Consider the following 15,555-nt stretch of genomic DNA (forward strand, 5'->3'; position numbering starts at 1 on the left):
CTGAGGATTTGCTAAAATTAACTACAGTGCCCTCTTTACTTATCTGTTTAGTATAATTGTATATATTGCCTTTTACACAATTATCTAAAGTTGTTTCTGCTATAAGTGTTATTTTAGATTTCTGTGAAATAACTGTCTCAAAAAGGAGTGTCACTAATTCCACATCTTTTCCAAAGGTGAATGTCATAAACACTTTTCTGAAATCTAATATGACTCCCTGCTCAGACAACCAGTTCACGCCTAGAATTATAGAGACAGTTACTTATTGCACATTAAATTATACATAGTATTTCACCTACCTGACTAAATATCTATTGTATCTACCTGATCCTACTAGTTTATCCTGTAATCTCCTTGGTAGATCTCTTGTAATTACCTTTATGAGATGTTCCTCTCAAAGTGGGTTGTCTAAATACTTGGCTTTATTCAGCTGATTCTTGACAAAATCCCTTTAGTCTCTCCAACTATTGCCATTGGAAGGTTTTGCTCCCAATAACTCCAGAGGTAGGTTGTTGTTGTTGTCGTTGTCTTCTGCCCAGAGACATTTGATGCAGCTCTCCATGCTACTCTATCCTGTGCAAGCTTCTTCATCTCCCAGTATCTACTGCAACCTACATCCTTCTGAATCTGCTTAGTGTATTCATCCCTTGGTCTCTCTCTATGATTTTTACCTTCCATGCTGCCCTCCAATACTAAATTGGTGATCCCTTGATGCCTCAGAACATGTCCTACCAACCGATCTCTTCTTTTAGTCAGGTTGTGCCACAAATTCCTCTGCTCCCCAATTCTATTTGGTGCATCCTCATTAGTTACGTGATCTACCCGTCTAATCTTGAGCATTCTTCTGTAGCACCACATTTCGAAAGCTTCTATTTTGTTCTTGTCTAAAATATGTATCGTCCATGTTTCACAGCCATACATGGCTACAATCCATACAAATACTTTCAGAAACGACTTCCTGACACTTAAATCTAGAGAAGAGAAAATCTGAAGAAGAGAAATTTGTTAACATTGAGTATAGATTTAAGTGTCAGGAAGTCATTTCTGAAAGTATTTGTATGGAGTGTAGCCATGTATGGAAGTGAAACATGGACGATACATAGTTTAGACAAGAACAAAATAGAAGCTTTCAAAATGTGGTGCTACAGAAGAATGCTCAAGATTAGATGGGTAGGTCACGTAACTAATGAGGATGTACTGAATAGAATTGGGGAGAAGAGGAATTTGTGGCACAACCTGACTAAAAGAAGGGATCAGTTGGTAGGAAATGTTCTGAGGCATCAAGGGATCAACAATTTAGTACTGGAGGGAAGCATGGAGGGTAAAAGTCATAGAGGGAGACCAAGAGCTGAATGTACTAAGCAGATTCATAAAGATGTAGGTTGCAGTAGTTTAGATGAAGAAGCTTATACAGTATAGACTAGCATGGAGAGCTGTATCAAACCAGTCTCTGTACTGAAGACCACAACAACAACTCCAAAGGAAGCTTTTTATTGGCTTCATTGCTCCTATACTTTGATTTAAATGTAACAGGACCCATACATCCTCCCACTACCACCTATGTCATGCCACTCACATGCATCACCTACCTCATCAAAGGCAGGGCTACCTATGAAACTAGTCATGTGACCTACAAGCTGCAACCACTGTATTGTGCTATGTGAGCTTGACAGCCAACAAGCTGTCTGTCCGCATGAATGACCACTAACAAGCTGTGACCAAGAAACAGCAGGACCAGCCAGTTGCTGAGGATGATGTCCAACACAACATTCTTCATTCAATGACTGCTTCACAGCCTGTGCTGTCTGGATCCTTCCTGTTGACACCAGCTTTACTGTGCTGTGCGGGTGGGGACTCTCCGTGCAGTATAAACTATGTTCCCGTAACCTTCCTAGAATTAGCCTTTGTTAGTCACTGTCCTTCACCCACACATCATCTTCTCTGTTCCCACTCCAGCGCTTCACAGCCATTGTTTACAACACACCCACAGTCTTTTTATCTCCCCCCCCCCCCCCCCCACCCCTTGTCCCTCTGCCCTCTGTCTATCCTGCTAGCTGCATCTAGCTGCCTTACCCTCTCTCCACTTCATCCCTTATGGTCCCACAAGCAGCACTTTACTGTCCCCCATCACTATCCTGCTATCCCTCCCTCTGCCCACCCCAGATTCCTCCTTACTCCACCATCCAGATTGCTTCTCTCATCATGCGCTGTAGCTCACGGTGTGGCTTCGGCAGCCAGAGACAGTAGTCATGTGTGTGTGAGTTGTGCTTTCATGAATGTGTGTGTGTGTGTGTGTGTGTGTGTGTGTGTGTGTGTGTGTGTGTGTGTGTGTGTGTGTATTTTCTAATTCAGAAGAAGGACTTTCAGCCAAAAGATTACCTGTTTAGCAGTCTTTTTCTTGTGCCTGTCTGGGACTCAGCATTTTTACTATATAATGAGTAGCAATCTGTCCTTTTCATAATATTGTCATTATTCCATCCTGGATTTTCCATTGTTTAAAAGTACATGCTGTACTATGTGATGTTGAAGTCGCTGCTAATGGTACTTTAGTGAATGATGATGATGAGCGTTTGGCGTCATTGGCCGGGAGGCCCCTCGCGGGGCAGGTCCGGCCGCCATATCGCAGGTCTTATTACATTCGGCGCCACATTGGGCGACCTGCACGCCGGATGGGGATGAAATGATGATGAACACAACACAACACCCAGTCCCTGAGCGGAGAAAATCTCCGACCCAGCCGGGAATCGAACCCGGGCCCAGAGGACGGCAATCCGTCACGCTGACCACTCAGCTACTGGGGCGGACCTTTAGTGAATGATGAAATGGGATTCTTTCTCAATGAAGCTTTGTTATTAATCTGTACCTTATTCTCCCTCAATTTCTGTTTGTTTTCTAACGTTTATTTTCTGGAGTCTAGCTCACTGTCCAGCAACGATATCACATCTGTATCTGTGTTTACCACTTTCTCCAAACTGGTTTTTGTTTCTAACATCTCCCTTTCAAAAATGGTTATTCTTTTAAACAACTCATCCTGTGTTGATTTAAGAACATGCATGTGTTCTGGTTTGCCATCAAGTTTGTCTTCTACTGTTTCTAGATGAGTATCCATTTCTTCAACATGTGTGAATCCCATGTCTGATCTTTGTTCTAATCTATCTGTCCTTCCTTTTATTTGAGCCATGTTTTCATCTGATTGGTTGGATCTGGTATCTTTCTGATGGAATATGTTTTCTATATTAGATTTTAATTGATGAAATTATTGTATAATGTTTTCTATGAGTGCTTTGAGTGTAAATTTATTATCCATAAGAGCCATTATCACTATATATACTGCTACTGATTAATAAATATTGAAATATCCAATTAATTTTATGTAATATCTTGAAATAAACATATATTACATTTCTCATTAGTAGTCCATGCACTAAATATGACGAACTGCTTTACAAAGTTTATGTAACACATGTTATTAATTACCATGAATACCAAAACATTTACACGTACCCCTTAGAGTCACTAAACAGCTAAATATATATTTTGTAATCGATGTCTGCACAAGTTATACTAAATTGACTGAAGGAAATTTAACTACTATTTATGACTGTTTACAGTATAAGTGTGTGCAACTCACTGGACGGTCGACTATGTTTTGTGGTGACTGCTGCTACTGCATACAGCTACACCCCAGCTGTCAGTTCTGTCTGCTGCACTGCAGTGTAACACTGCATGATGGAGGGATGGCTCTTTGTGAATGCTGCCATTGGGGGTAATTGCTTGTGGTGATAGCAGGTGGTCAAGCGGTGTTCCCTTAATCACCAGCTCTTCTTGATAGAAGTCACTCTAAATGTTGATTTGAAAATGTACATTGTAATTAATAAGCAATCTTCTGAAAGGTATCTTAGTCCCATTGAGCTAGTTACTTTTAATGAAATTTCCTTTGTACATCAATTGAAAGCTTGTTTATACTTGCTTATTTGCCTGGCAGTCCCATGCTTATTATTGTTGCCAAGCCCAATTTTTCATATTTGGTGTTAAATTAATTTCATCTCATCAATTTCAACTCAATAAAGGACACTGATAATTATTAGTTGAAGCTGTCTTAATTTTGATGGTTTATGTTGCACTGTTGTTAATACTGCACCACAGTTGTCACTCCACTGATGTTATTTTTGTTCATATGTCCATACCTTCTGCTCATAATTGTGCTTATTTTCGTCAATGTTATCTATACTGTTTCTTCACCAATGTAGTTGCTTGTCTGGATGGCTTCCATTGTATGATCCTTTTGTGTTTTCTTCTCATAGTGCTTTCATCTCAGTATGTCATCAGGCTTGGAACTCCATTTCGACATTTTGGAGCTTTACCTTATACCAGATAGAACGTCCTCTTCTTCCAGCTGTTCTTCCCACATCACTACTTTTATTATGAAGAAGAACAGGCTATGTACCATAGACACAACCTGGTTTATTTGCCAGACTACAACTCAGACTCAATATGCAACTTAGGGGGTGATGCACAGCATTGCAGACTGTGTGACTACTTGCAATGACTGAAATTCATCAAAAGGGCATCTTTCACCACTGCACAAGCCCCCATGAGTACCTCAAACATAAAAATTCAACCTCAACAACTCAGACTCAATATGCAACTTAGGGGGTGATGCACAGAATTGCAGACTGTGTGACTACTTGCAATGACTGAAATTCATCAAAAGGGCATCTTTCACCACTGCACAAGCCCCCAGGAGTACCTCAAACATAAAAATTCAACCTCAACAAACCCAGAATCATCTCAATACCTTAACTAATAATAATAATGCTGGTTAAACATAGCTAAATGCCAATTATGAATGATTACTCAATTACACTAACAGTCTTTACCTTGTGTGTAACGTGCTACTGTGGATATGACAGTCCCTAGAATTTCTTAAAATATAATTAAAGAACAATATTATGAGAAGGAAAGTTGCTGCTCATAATATTGTTACATTCCCTCCTGGATTTTCCATTGTTTGATAATTAAAGAGAACATTGTTGCTTCTTTTATGTCTTCACAGAAAAATATTTTAATGATGTGTAGTATATTTTCAAGCAATGTCTGATAGCTCCTTGTTGCTCTCAATCTGTGTGAATTCGTGATATATGAACACATGGCCCCCCCCCCCCCTCTCTCTCTCTCTCTCTCTCTCTCTCTCTCTCTCTCTGTGTGTGTGTGTGTGTGTGTGTGTGTGTGTGTGTTTTCTTATTTGACTGCATTACTGTGTGTATTAGGAATGAACGAACACATTTTAAAGGCATAAGGTGTAATTCTTTATTTCATTGAATTTACACTAACAAAATGCTGAGTGAACAAACTATGGAAACAAGTAGGACATTTCATCATTGAAAATGAAATATTATTTCAGTTTACATGAATTTACAAAAAAATCCTTTACTAATTGTTTAGAAATGATGGTTACATTACACACAGATCTCCCAATATTAGAAACATACATTTACATCATAATCAGTTCAAAAATGTGTTTTACATATCACAAAGCATTTGGACAGAATTCACTTGACTCTATAATAATTAAATAAACTTTGAATGACTACAGATCACAAAGTATTCATACAGAATTCATTTGACTCTATAGTAATTAAATAAACTTTGAATGACTGCCCAGCAGTCATAAATATTTTATTTCATCTCTAAATTTTATGCTGCTACTGTTAAACACTTTTTGATCAATATTATCAGAGTTATATACCTCAATTTTTCCAGCTCATATGTGAGACAAATTAAACATGGTCCAGTGTTCCTCTTACCAGTTCAAGAATAATTGCTTGGCTATCCTGACACAGAAACTAAGGTGAAAATATATGCAATAAGTGCTCTAACACATGCTTTTTTCAGGTTAACTTTGTTTTGTGTAAAAAAATGTAAGTTTTTCAGAAACTACATCTGAATTAGTTTTTATTTTCATTGCATAGAGTTTATGTTCCTTTACAGTTGTTCACTACACAGGAATATTCTGTTTTCTTCTAGTCATGCTTCTACACTTATAAGGAAGGTCTACAGTTTTAACTTAGTCTGATCAGTTCTTCAAAATGTATTGCTGTTGCTAAATTAGTATGAAAAAGTGGAAAACTGAACTGAAGCAAATGATATACATAGAACACCAATGTACAAAAATGGAAGCAGAATGATATTATTCCATGGAAAGGTTTCTCCGTGACTGATTTTTTTGCTGCTGTTTGTTAAATGAATGTCTTTTCAGTCTTCATGTAGCTGGATTATTTTTTATATGTGTAAAATGTATGGAAATCTCTTTCCACTCATAAAATTATAGGTTTTAAATGGAAATATTTAAGAAAGATGAACAAAAAATATAGCTATGAAATCAGATGTAAATTTTATAAAGAGTTTACTGTGTAAAATCACGCAATGTACACTGCTAGAAGAAAGACCACATGAAATAGAAACAAGAGGCCATAGATATTAGACAGAAAAATTTCAAATATCAAAATTCATCAAGTAAAGGCACCATAAAATCCACACTGGAGGAAACAAATGTAAGTCAGCAAGTGGAAGACATCAGAAGAGAGCAAAGGAGAGGGAACAAAATGTGTCTGCAAAGAGTACAAGAGGTAACTGACAAGGAGAGAAGAGGATATAGGTAGCAGAAATGAGAAATTCAAATAATAGAGAATATGGAAGCAATACAAGGATCAAAAAGGATTAGCAGATAGAAGGACCTGGTGAAGGTAATTAAACTTTGAACAAAATTATTGAAGATGTACATAAGAAGCATATATATAATATATGAACTAAATGATTTTCAGATATGCCCATATTCTGACACTTCGATAGTTTTTTTACAAACAGTTTAGTTGATTTACACACTTGCATTATAACTGGTCTTTATTGCAAATAGGTACCTGTAATACATTGTATTTGAGTTCACGCTGTATGAGATCACAGAAATGACTAAACTTCAAATAGTACAAGTTGTATTTGCATTTAATCTTACTTGTTGGCTGATTTCTGAATTTTCAATTAACTTGTATATTCATTGTTGTGTGTCTTATCTGTTGTTGACATTATGCCTGTAATGAAGCATTTGGACCAATTACACAGAATTAAGGTGTGAGAAATATCTGCTGAGTACCAGTATCACACATTTAGATGCTACCAGAAATGCATGCTGAATAGAAATAACAAAATGTTTGCATTACAAAGGTGTAAACTGAAACTTTAATTGTCGTTATGAATTTTTGTAACTGTTCTGAATACCAAAGGTAAAAGAAGAGCATATGAAAAAAAAAAAACCATAGAATAACATACAAACACAAAGGAAAGTCAGTTCAAAATTTCATTATAAAGAAATCTATGCAGACTGAAATATAGGAGTACCTCGTGTGTGTAGATATAAGCAATAATGAGCAGTTGAGTGCGACTTCATTTACCCTATGCAGAGTATATGCTGCACTGATTGCCTGTGCCAGTTTAAATCTGTATGCTGGATTAGAATTCAAATGCAGATTCCTACCTTTTGCAGGCACTGCAGTATCATTTATGCCACATGAGTACACGTTCTGGACTGGCTGATAACCTGAAACTTACCACAGGTTACTTCTCTTTTTTGCCAAACCTTTCATAGATTTTTGCATGGTGCTGTGATGTTCAACACTTCTGGGAGAAAAGATTTTGCAGGAAATTTGATTTATCAACAAACTCAGGGTTGGTGCTGTGAATGAAATATTTTACTCAAAGCAGGATATATGCTCTATAGATTATATGGGAGAAATTGAATAAAAGTCAGGCATGCTTGGATGGTGTAACTGAAAATGCGCTTCCCATGAAGGTCAAGGATCTCGGTTGTAATCATGGGCTAGTACTCTATTTTGACCAATAACGTAATTTTGTGAGCTGTGTACAGCTAATGGTGTTTCTTGCTTCTCAGTCACCATACCTTCTTTGTACATGTATTATCACACATTCATTCTACATGAGATGGCCATACCATAGCAACATCTTCCTCAGTAATTTTCATTATGTCCCTTTCCACCTTTTTCTGATTTCTTAATTTCTGATCTCTTCTAATCTTGAGACTCCAGCACTTTACCTCCATATTCATGGACATTATATGATCTGTCTTTCCTCCTTATTTTCTAAACTACTTCTTCTTTGTCATTTTCTTGTGCCTCTAACCTGCACTGGCTCAGGGTCACCCCATTAGTCATGCCCCCCCTTCCCCCCCCCCCCCCCTCCCCTACCCCACTCCACGGGATGGAATATATGTACCCCAATGGTCTGGTGTAGTTTTATTCATGTGAAAGTGAGCAAAAGTTTTCTAAATGTTTGCAAATTGTATAGCTGAGGCAGGGCTTGGATACCAGCCTAGTATTCACCTAGTGGTATGTGGGAAACCCCTTAAAAACCACATCCATGCTGGCCATCTCACAGACCCTCACTGTTAATCCACTGTGAAGATTACATCTGTGGCCAACTCACCTCACGGTCTGGAAAATGGTGCTTTAAGGCACATGGCTCTCCAGGTGAGTCATAGCAAAATGCTTTGCTAAGGTTTTCCACTAGATTTTCTGTTGTATACAATTTATATGGAAGAAGCATTATTAAAGATATGGAGAAGCAAATGTTGCCTAGTAGGAGATGGTCTACCACAATCTCCCACATTCTCTGATGACCAGGTGCTGATTGATGAAGATTGTGATGACTCCAGCAGTAGTTTAATAATTTGACAAATGCATGTCAAGAATATAGATAATCAAACTCAGACAAGAAACATGGTGATACATTGAAAGATGTTAACTGAATAATAAAAATAACTGACGAAAACCCAAAATATCAGAATGTGTGATTAAATATGTGGCAGTTACTTAACTGAGATGTTTTTTGCTATCATCTATCCAGTTGTTCACAGTAAATAGTCTCATTCAGACCACAGAGGAAGCAAAATGTGTCTTTTTGTGGAGGTAGAGGATGTTATATTTGAGTGACTGAATTACATCTTTGGTCTGAGAATGTGTTGTTGTCCATATGTACTGACCCTTTTTGTGTTCCAGTATGTCAATAAAGTTCTCCAGAAACAGCAACAGTAATCACCCTAGCTTCTTTTTACTTCTAAGAAACCAACACCATATAGCTGTGAAAACTGAAACTGCATTACAAATTCTACACGGAATACTGAAAGGAATCACTATGAATCTACTTGAAGAATTGGGGATATAGGCCTATATCCACAAGAGAGCCTATGCACATGAGATACTAAATAAACACACAGACTTTAAACATAAATATTACTTGAAAACCTTTGTTGACATATTGGAATAGGAGAAGAGGTGTTACATATGGACAAGAAAACGTACTCAGATCAAAGACATAATTCACAGAGAACTCAAATCATTCAAATGTAGCATTATCATTGTTTAGTAGTCGTAAATAGTATCATCATAGTGAACAAAAATCAAATAAATGTCAAATTGTACTCTATGGTAAACAAACTGTCAAAAAAGTGTCAAAATGTATTCTGTACATTTATAATTACTACATGTTGTGTATTCACTAAGAATTAGACAATAACAGTTTACAACAGATGCAATATGGATCTCAAATCAAACTGGATGTAAAAAACAAAATACTGGGTGTTCAAAAAGTAACTCTGCAGTGCCATGTTGTGGTGTGCTGAGTAATGACTGATATGACTGTCAGTTGTTAATTCAACATTTTCCATTGTTTAACATATATTTGAACCATACTTGACCAGGTATTTGTATCTGTTCATAGGTCCAGTTTGACTGAAGACCAACATCTTGTGTGATGACATTGTGATCTAGGTCAACATGATGACAATCGAAAAAAGAATGTTTCTTGTGGAGCATGTGTTCCACAATGGAGACAAGTTTACCTCAGTAGTAGAAGCTACATTTGGAGCAAAGCTCCCAGGACTGAAGATGCCTAACCACAAGTCTGCACAGAACCTCATCGCCAAGTTTCAAAAGACCGGAAGCGTTCATAAGGCTCCCAAATCAGGCAGGCCATCCACATCCAAAGAGAAGGTTGTGGAAGTGCAAGACATGATGCTGCAAAGTCCAAACAAATCGGTTAGATGACTAATTCAGCAGGCCCATGTGTCTGTGGGTTCTGCTCAAAAGATTCTCTGGACATTGCTGTCCATGTATCTATACAAAATGTCATTCGTGCATGAACTGAGAGCCACTGATCACCAGGCACATGTGAACTTTTGCAACTGGTTTCTGTTCTCCCTGCAGGACAATGGTGAGGGGATTCTTGACACAACATTTTTCCACAGATGAGGCATGGTTTCACCTCCCTGGTTACATGAAAAACCAGAATAGTCATGTATGGGGTAGGGAGAATCCACATGAATTTAAGGTGTCCCCAATGCATGATCAAAACATTGTTGTTTGGTGCACTGTGACTCGTAAATGAATCATTGGGCTGAGCTTCTTTCAGGACACCCTAAATGCAGAACGGTACTGCACCTGCATTCTGGAACCCTTCCTAGGTGAACTGAATGAGGTAAAATTGAGAATGCCTGGTTCCTACAGGACAGGGTGACTACACATACCACCCACAAGGCAATGAATTTTTTAAAGGACATCTTCAGTGACTGCATCACCTCTCAAGGACTCTGGCCTCTGCGTGTACACAACTTGGCTCCATTGGGTTACTTTCTATGGGGTATGTTGAAGGGAAAGGCCTATGAAGTCAGTGTGCACGCACCATACAAGAACTCCAAGCTGCACTGAAATGTCTCATTCGGAACATTACTCCCAATGTTCTGCACATCATCTTCAAGAACATGTAGAAACATGTGCAACTGTGTCTTCAAGTTCAAGGGGATCACTTCCAGCACCTCTTATAACTTCTATGACTTTAGTACAGCAGTTGTAAACTGCATAGTTGCTTATTGAACACCCTGTATAATTCCTGTATATAATTATTCACATGGTAAACCACCATGCGTGTTGATAGTCTCACCAATGTTGTATTCATAGGTTACTTGAGAATAGAAATAAAGCTGAAACGACTATTAAGCTTATTGCAGCTAGTATGGACCATTTCTGTACAAGTTGTTTTGTACTCTCATATAACCATCAACTAACTGAAGTTTAGAAACTTATAATAATGTTTTGTCAAATATTTGGCATATTCTACCAGTATTATGGTAAGACAGCGGAACACACTGTGGATACCTTTAAACTAGCCAACATAGTAATTACACCAGGAAAGTGCTTTACATTTTTGCCTGACATATGAAACAGTCAAATATATACTCTACCATAAATAATATATGTTTTATATGTGTTTTTTTAGGTATTCTTAGCTATAGATGATTTGTAATGGTGTTAGGAATACTTAATATAGGAGACAAATCTTGTCACCAAGCACTCCAACTGTTCTGTAACACCATCTCTTATATGAGAATCAGTGTTATGGAGGGACTCTTTGTTTCTATTATTGCTTAAGATAATGCCATTTTTACACTTACACACTGCTGAAACACTGAAGAATGTAGCAGAAGCTTGTACTGAAAGGCAGTAATGTTTTACTGCAGAGACAAGGCTGACAGACAGAGATGGGTGCATGGAGAGAGGTTGGCAAGGGGGAGAGCGGAGGGTGAGGGAGAGAGAAAATATGTACAGTCATTCTGTATGACTAGTTTTTAAAAAAAATCAGTTTTCACCTCCATTTCTGTTTCTTTGATCATGACTTTTGCAGTTTTTTTTTTTTTTTTTTTTTTTGTGCATAACATTATCATTGTACTGGGCATTGTTGCATACTGAGTGCTGTTTGTATCTTTAAATAAGCAACAAATAGCTTAAGAGAGATAGCTTACAGAATTTTCCAGTAAAAAGTGTCATACTAAAATTACAAATAAATTAATCATTCATAACAGAATACCTGCAAAGAAACATGTTGCAGATAGTGTTCACCTACCACTGCTAATCAGTAAGCAAATTAAGATTGATGCTTTGTTTGCACTATTAATATGGGTAATTGCACTATCATTTGGCAGTGTGATTGGCTACAGCTACAGAGTGACACCTATACCAATAATCTGTGTATCTATTGACAGCTATTGCTTGCTTAGTTGAATATTAATTTCAGTAGTTAAGAGGAAGTAACAAAAATATTCAGATATAATGTCAAAGTCTTAGTAATTACATACACTTTTGAATTCAGTTGTTTACTTTTCTCCTACGAATATAGTCACTTCATACAGCCTAGGCACTTTGCATTCCCTGAAAGATCAGTGCTGTGAAATCTAACATCTACTGTATTTTATTCCACGATAATAAGGCATACAATATATTGATGACCTCAGATGTATTCTCAGTCTTCTACTGTGGTAATTTCTTCATAAGAATGATGAGAGGGAAAATACTTTCAGCTAGAATTTCAGTAAAATGTTGTACTGCTATGGAGAAATTCAGTCTCCTAGCAAATCTTCTCCCAGATTATGCCAACCTTCATGTTTGTGGTCTGGGAATTTGATCATATCAACCCAGTGTTTCAGTCGTTCTCCCTTTGAGCGGCAGCTGAGTTCCAGACCACCTGTGGATTAGCAACAATAATAGATACGTAATGATTACAAAATAGGGAAATAAAATTTATGCTAACAATGTAGATAAGTGTAACAATAATCAAAATTCCTGGATGGAGCAATATGAAGAGTGATCAAAATGTAATGGTAGTTTGTGTAATTTATGTGCTTTATAGTCCAATTTTCAACATTTTATCTTGTTTGTACACATGTTCTTGATGTACATTTGCATTTTGAGCTTTTTTGAATATTTGGTTTATCATTCACAGTCAAAAAGATTATATATGTTTTCGAGTGCTCAGCAAATTTTTACTTTTGAAAAAGATGGATAAAAGAATCTACATTAAATTTTGCTTGAAAAAAATGGAATAAAGTGCAGCACTCTATCCAAGATGTTGACTGTGGCTTTTGAGCAAACCTAATTTGAGTGAGACAAGAATTTATGGATGGAATATGTATTTCAAAGAGGGTCAAGAGGACATTGAAGGTGATGATTGTGCAGGATCCCCTAGCACATCAATTACTGATAAAAATGTGGAAAAAGTTGTAGGTGGACATTATATCAGCTGTCTAACTGAATGAACTTAATCTAATTCTGTACATTATGTATTATATTTCAGGCTAAAATGACTAAAAAGAAATTAGTTTGTTACAATCAATATCTACTAATGTTTAAAATTATTCTTTTTTAAAAAAATATTTGAAATTATGAAATTTCTGACATCTTTAAAATTCATATTATTAATTGCACAATCTAATGCTAATTATTAAATTTATTTCTGGATTTATTTATAACATAATAATTTATCTCAGTGATGATTTTTTTTTTTGTCAAGAAAGTTTGTAAAAACTTTTGCTTTGTAAACTCTTTGGAATATTGTGAGTGCCGTAAAATATAAGGAGTAGTGGGCATGCCTCTGATGGAAGTAGACAAATTTCCAATCTTGTCAACAACAATGTGAATTAGTGTTCTGAAATGGAGATTGTGAAGTCAGTGTGATTTAGACAAATGGGATAAAATAAAAAGACATTCATAGCAACAGGCAAATCTTCATCAGTTATTCAGTTTGACAAGACCCCCACAACACTGTAAAAATTACAGCTTCAAGACTGTATCCTAGACACAAGACTTGGAGCCAACAACAATGAGATAATGAAGATAAATAAAAGTTTTACTTTTGTATATATTATGCCTCTCGAAGCTTTTGGAAATAATGAACAGACAAAGAGGAATTTAATGGAGATGTGTGGGAGGATAGGATTACAAGTGGGGGCTCAGCCAGGATCAGTTGACTGATGATGAAGTTTTGTATGTTGCAGCAGAAGAAAGGACAGTAATTAGTATCATTTACAGTTTTTATATACATTCAGAAACTTCAGCCACTTGATGAAAGAAGACCCGAGGACTGCCCAGCGAAGTCGTATCAACAGTGACAAGATAATATCAACAATGACGGACTGGATGAGTTGAAAGAGAACTTTATAACTACAATGACATTAGAAGAAAGATTAGTACAAACTATTTGTGAAATTATTTTTTTTGTGGTCTCATGTTATTTATAGGAAAATGAATAGGGATGAGGATAGTGATGTAGATGTGAAAGCTGTAGGACCCATCCAAGACACATTTGAACCAAGTGAAAATGTAGTCAGCTAATAAACAGTTAAAACTGATATTTTGCAGTTGATTTTAGCAAAATTAGAGGAAATTAAAACAGAACAGTCTGAAAACAATAGTAAAATAGACAGGATACAATACCAAATAGACCAACTTATTACTAATGGGTTGTCGGAAAAAGGACGGGTATACACTCGCACACACACACACATATCCATCCACACATATACAGACACAAGCAGACGTTTTTAAAGACAAAGAGTTTGGGCAGAGACGTCAGTCGAGGCAGAAGTGCAGAGGCAAAGATGTTGTTGAATGACAGGTGAGGTACGAGTGGCGGCAACTTGAAATTAGCGGAGATTGAGGCCTGGTGGATAACGGGAAGAGAGGATATACTGAAGAGCAAGTTCCCATCTCCGGAGTTCGGATAGGTTGGTGTTAGTGGGAAGTATCCAGATAACCTGGACGGTGTAACACTGTGCCAAGATGTGCTGGCCGTGCACCAAGGCATGTTTAGCCACAGGGTGATCCTCATTACCAACAAACACTGTCTGCCTGTGTCCATTCATGCGAATGGACAGTTTTAAAGGGAACAGGCATGGGTACCAGGATGGCCCCTTCATACGCCAACCTATTCATGGGTCGCTTAGAGGAAGCCTTCTTGGTTACCCAGGCCTGCCAACCCAAAGTTTGGTACAGATTTATTGATGACATCTTCATGATCTGGACTCACAGTGAAGAAGAACTCCAGAATTTCCTCTCCAACCTCAACTCCTTTGGTTCCATCAGATTCACCTGGTCCTACTCCTACCCATGCCACTTTCCTTCATGTTGACCTCCACCTGTCCAATGGCCAACTTCACACATCCGTCCACATCAAACCCACCAACAAGCAACAGTACCTCCATTACGACAGCTGCCACCCATTCCACATCAAACGGTCCCTTCCCTACAGCCTAGGTCTTCGTGGCAAACGAATCTGCTCCAGTTCGGAATCCCTGAAGCATTACACCAACAACCTGACAACAGCTTTCACATCTCGCAACTACCCTCCCAACCTGGTACAGAAGCAAATAACCAGAGCCACTTCCTCATCCTCTCAAACCCTGAACCTCCCACAGAAGAACCACAAAAGTGCCCCACTTGTGACAGGATGCATTCCGGGACTGGATCAGATTCTGAATGTGGCTCTCCAGCAGGGATATGACTTCCTCAAATCCTGCCCTGAAATGAGATCCATCCTTCATGAAATCCTCCCCACTCCACCAAGAGTGTCTTTCCGCCATCCACTGACCCTTCGTAACCTCTTAGTTCATCCCTATGAAATCCCCAAACCACCTTCCCTACCCTCTGGTTCCTACCC

At 37.8% G+C, this 15,555-nt stretch overlaps 1 protein-coding gene across 1 annotated transcript in view; it reads right to left on the reverse strand.

The window, feature by feature from the left end:
• Positions 1-11,941: 11,941 nt before the first annotated feature.
• LOC126419040 (rabphilin-3A) overlaps positions 11,942-15,555 on the reverse strand; it is a 1,076,902-nt gene continuing 1,073,288 nt past the window's right edge. Inside the window, exon 20 of the mRNA XM_050086103.1 lies at positions 11,942-12,585. Coding sequence (XP_049942060.1) covers positions 12,461-12,585 — 125 coding nt within the window. The 3' untranslated portion in view covers positions 11,942-12,460. The remainder of the gene's footprint in view (positions 12,586-15,555) is intronic.

Source organism: Schistocerca serialis, chromosome 9 (assembly GCF_023864345.2).
Source record: "Schistocerca serialis cubense isolate TAMUIC-IGC-003099 chromosome 9, iqSchSeri2.2, whole genome shotgun sequence".
Lineage (NCBI taxonomy): Eukaryota > Metazoa > Arthropoda > Insecta > Orthoptera > Acrididae > Schistocerca > Schistocerca serialis.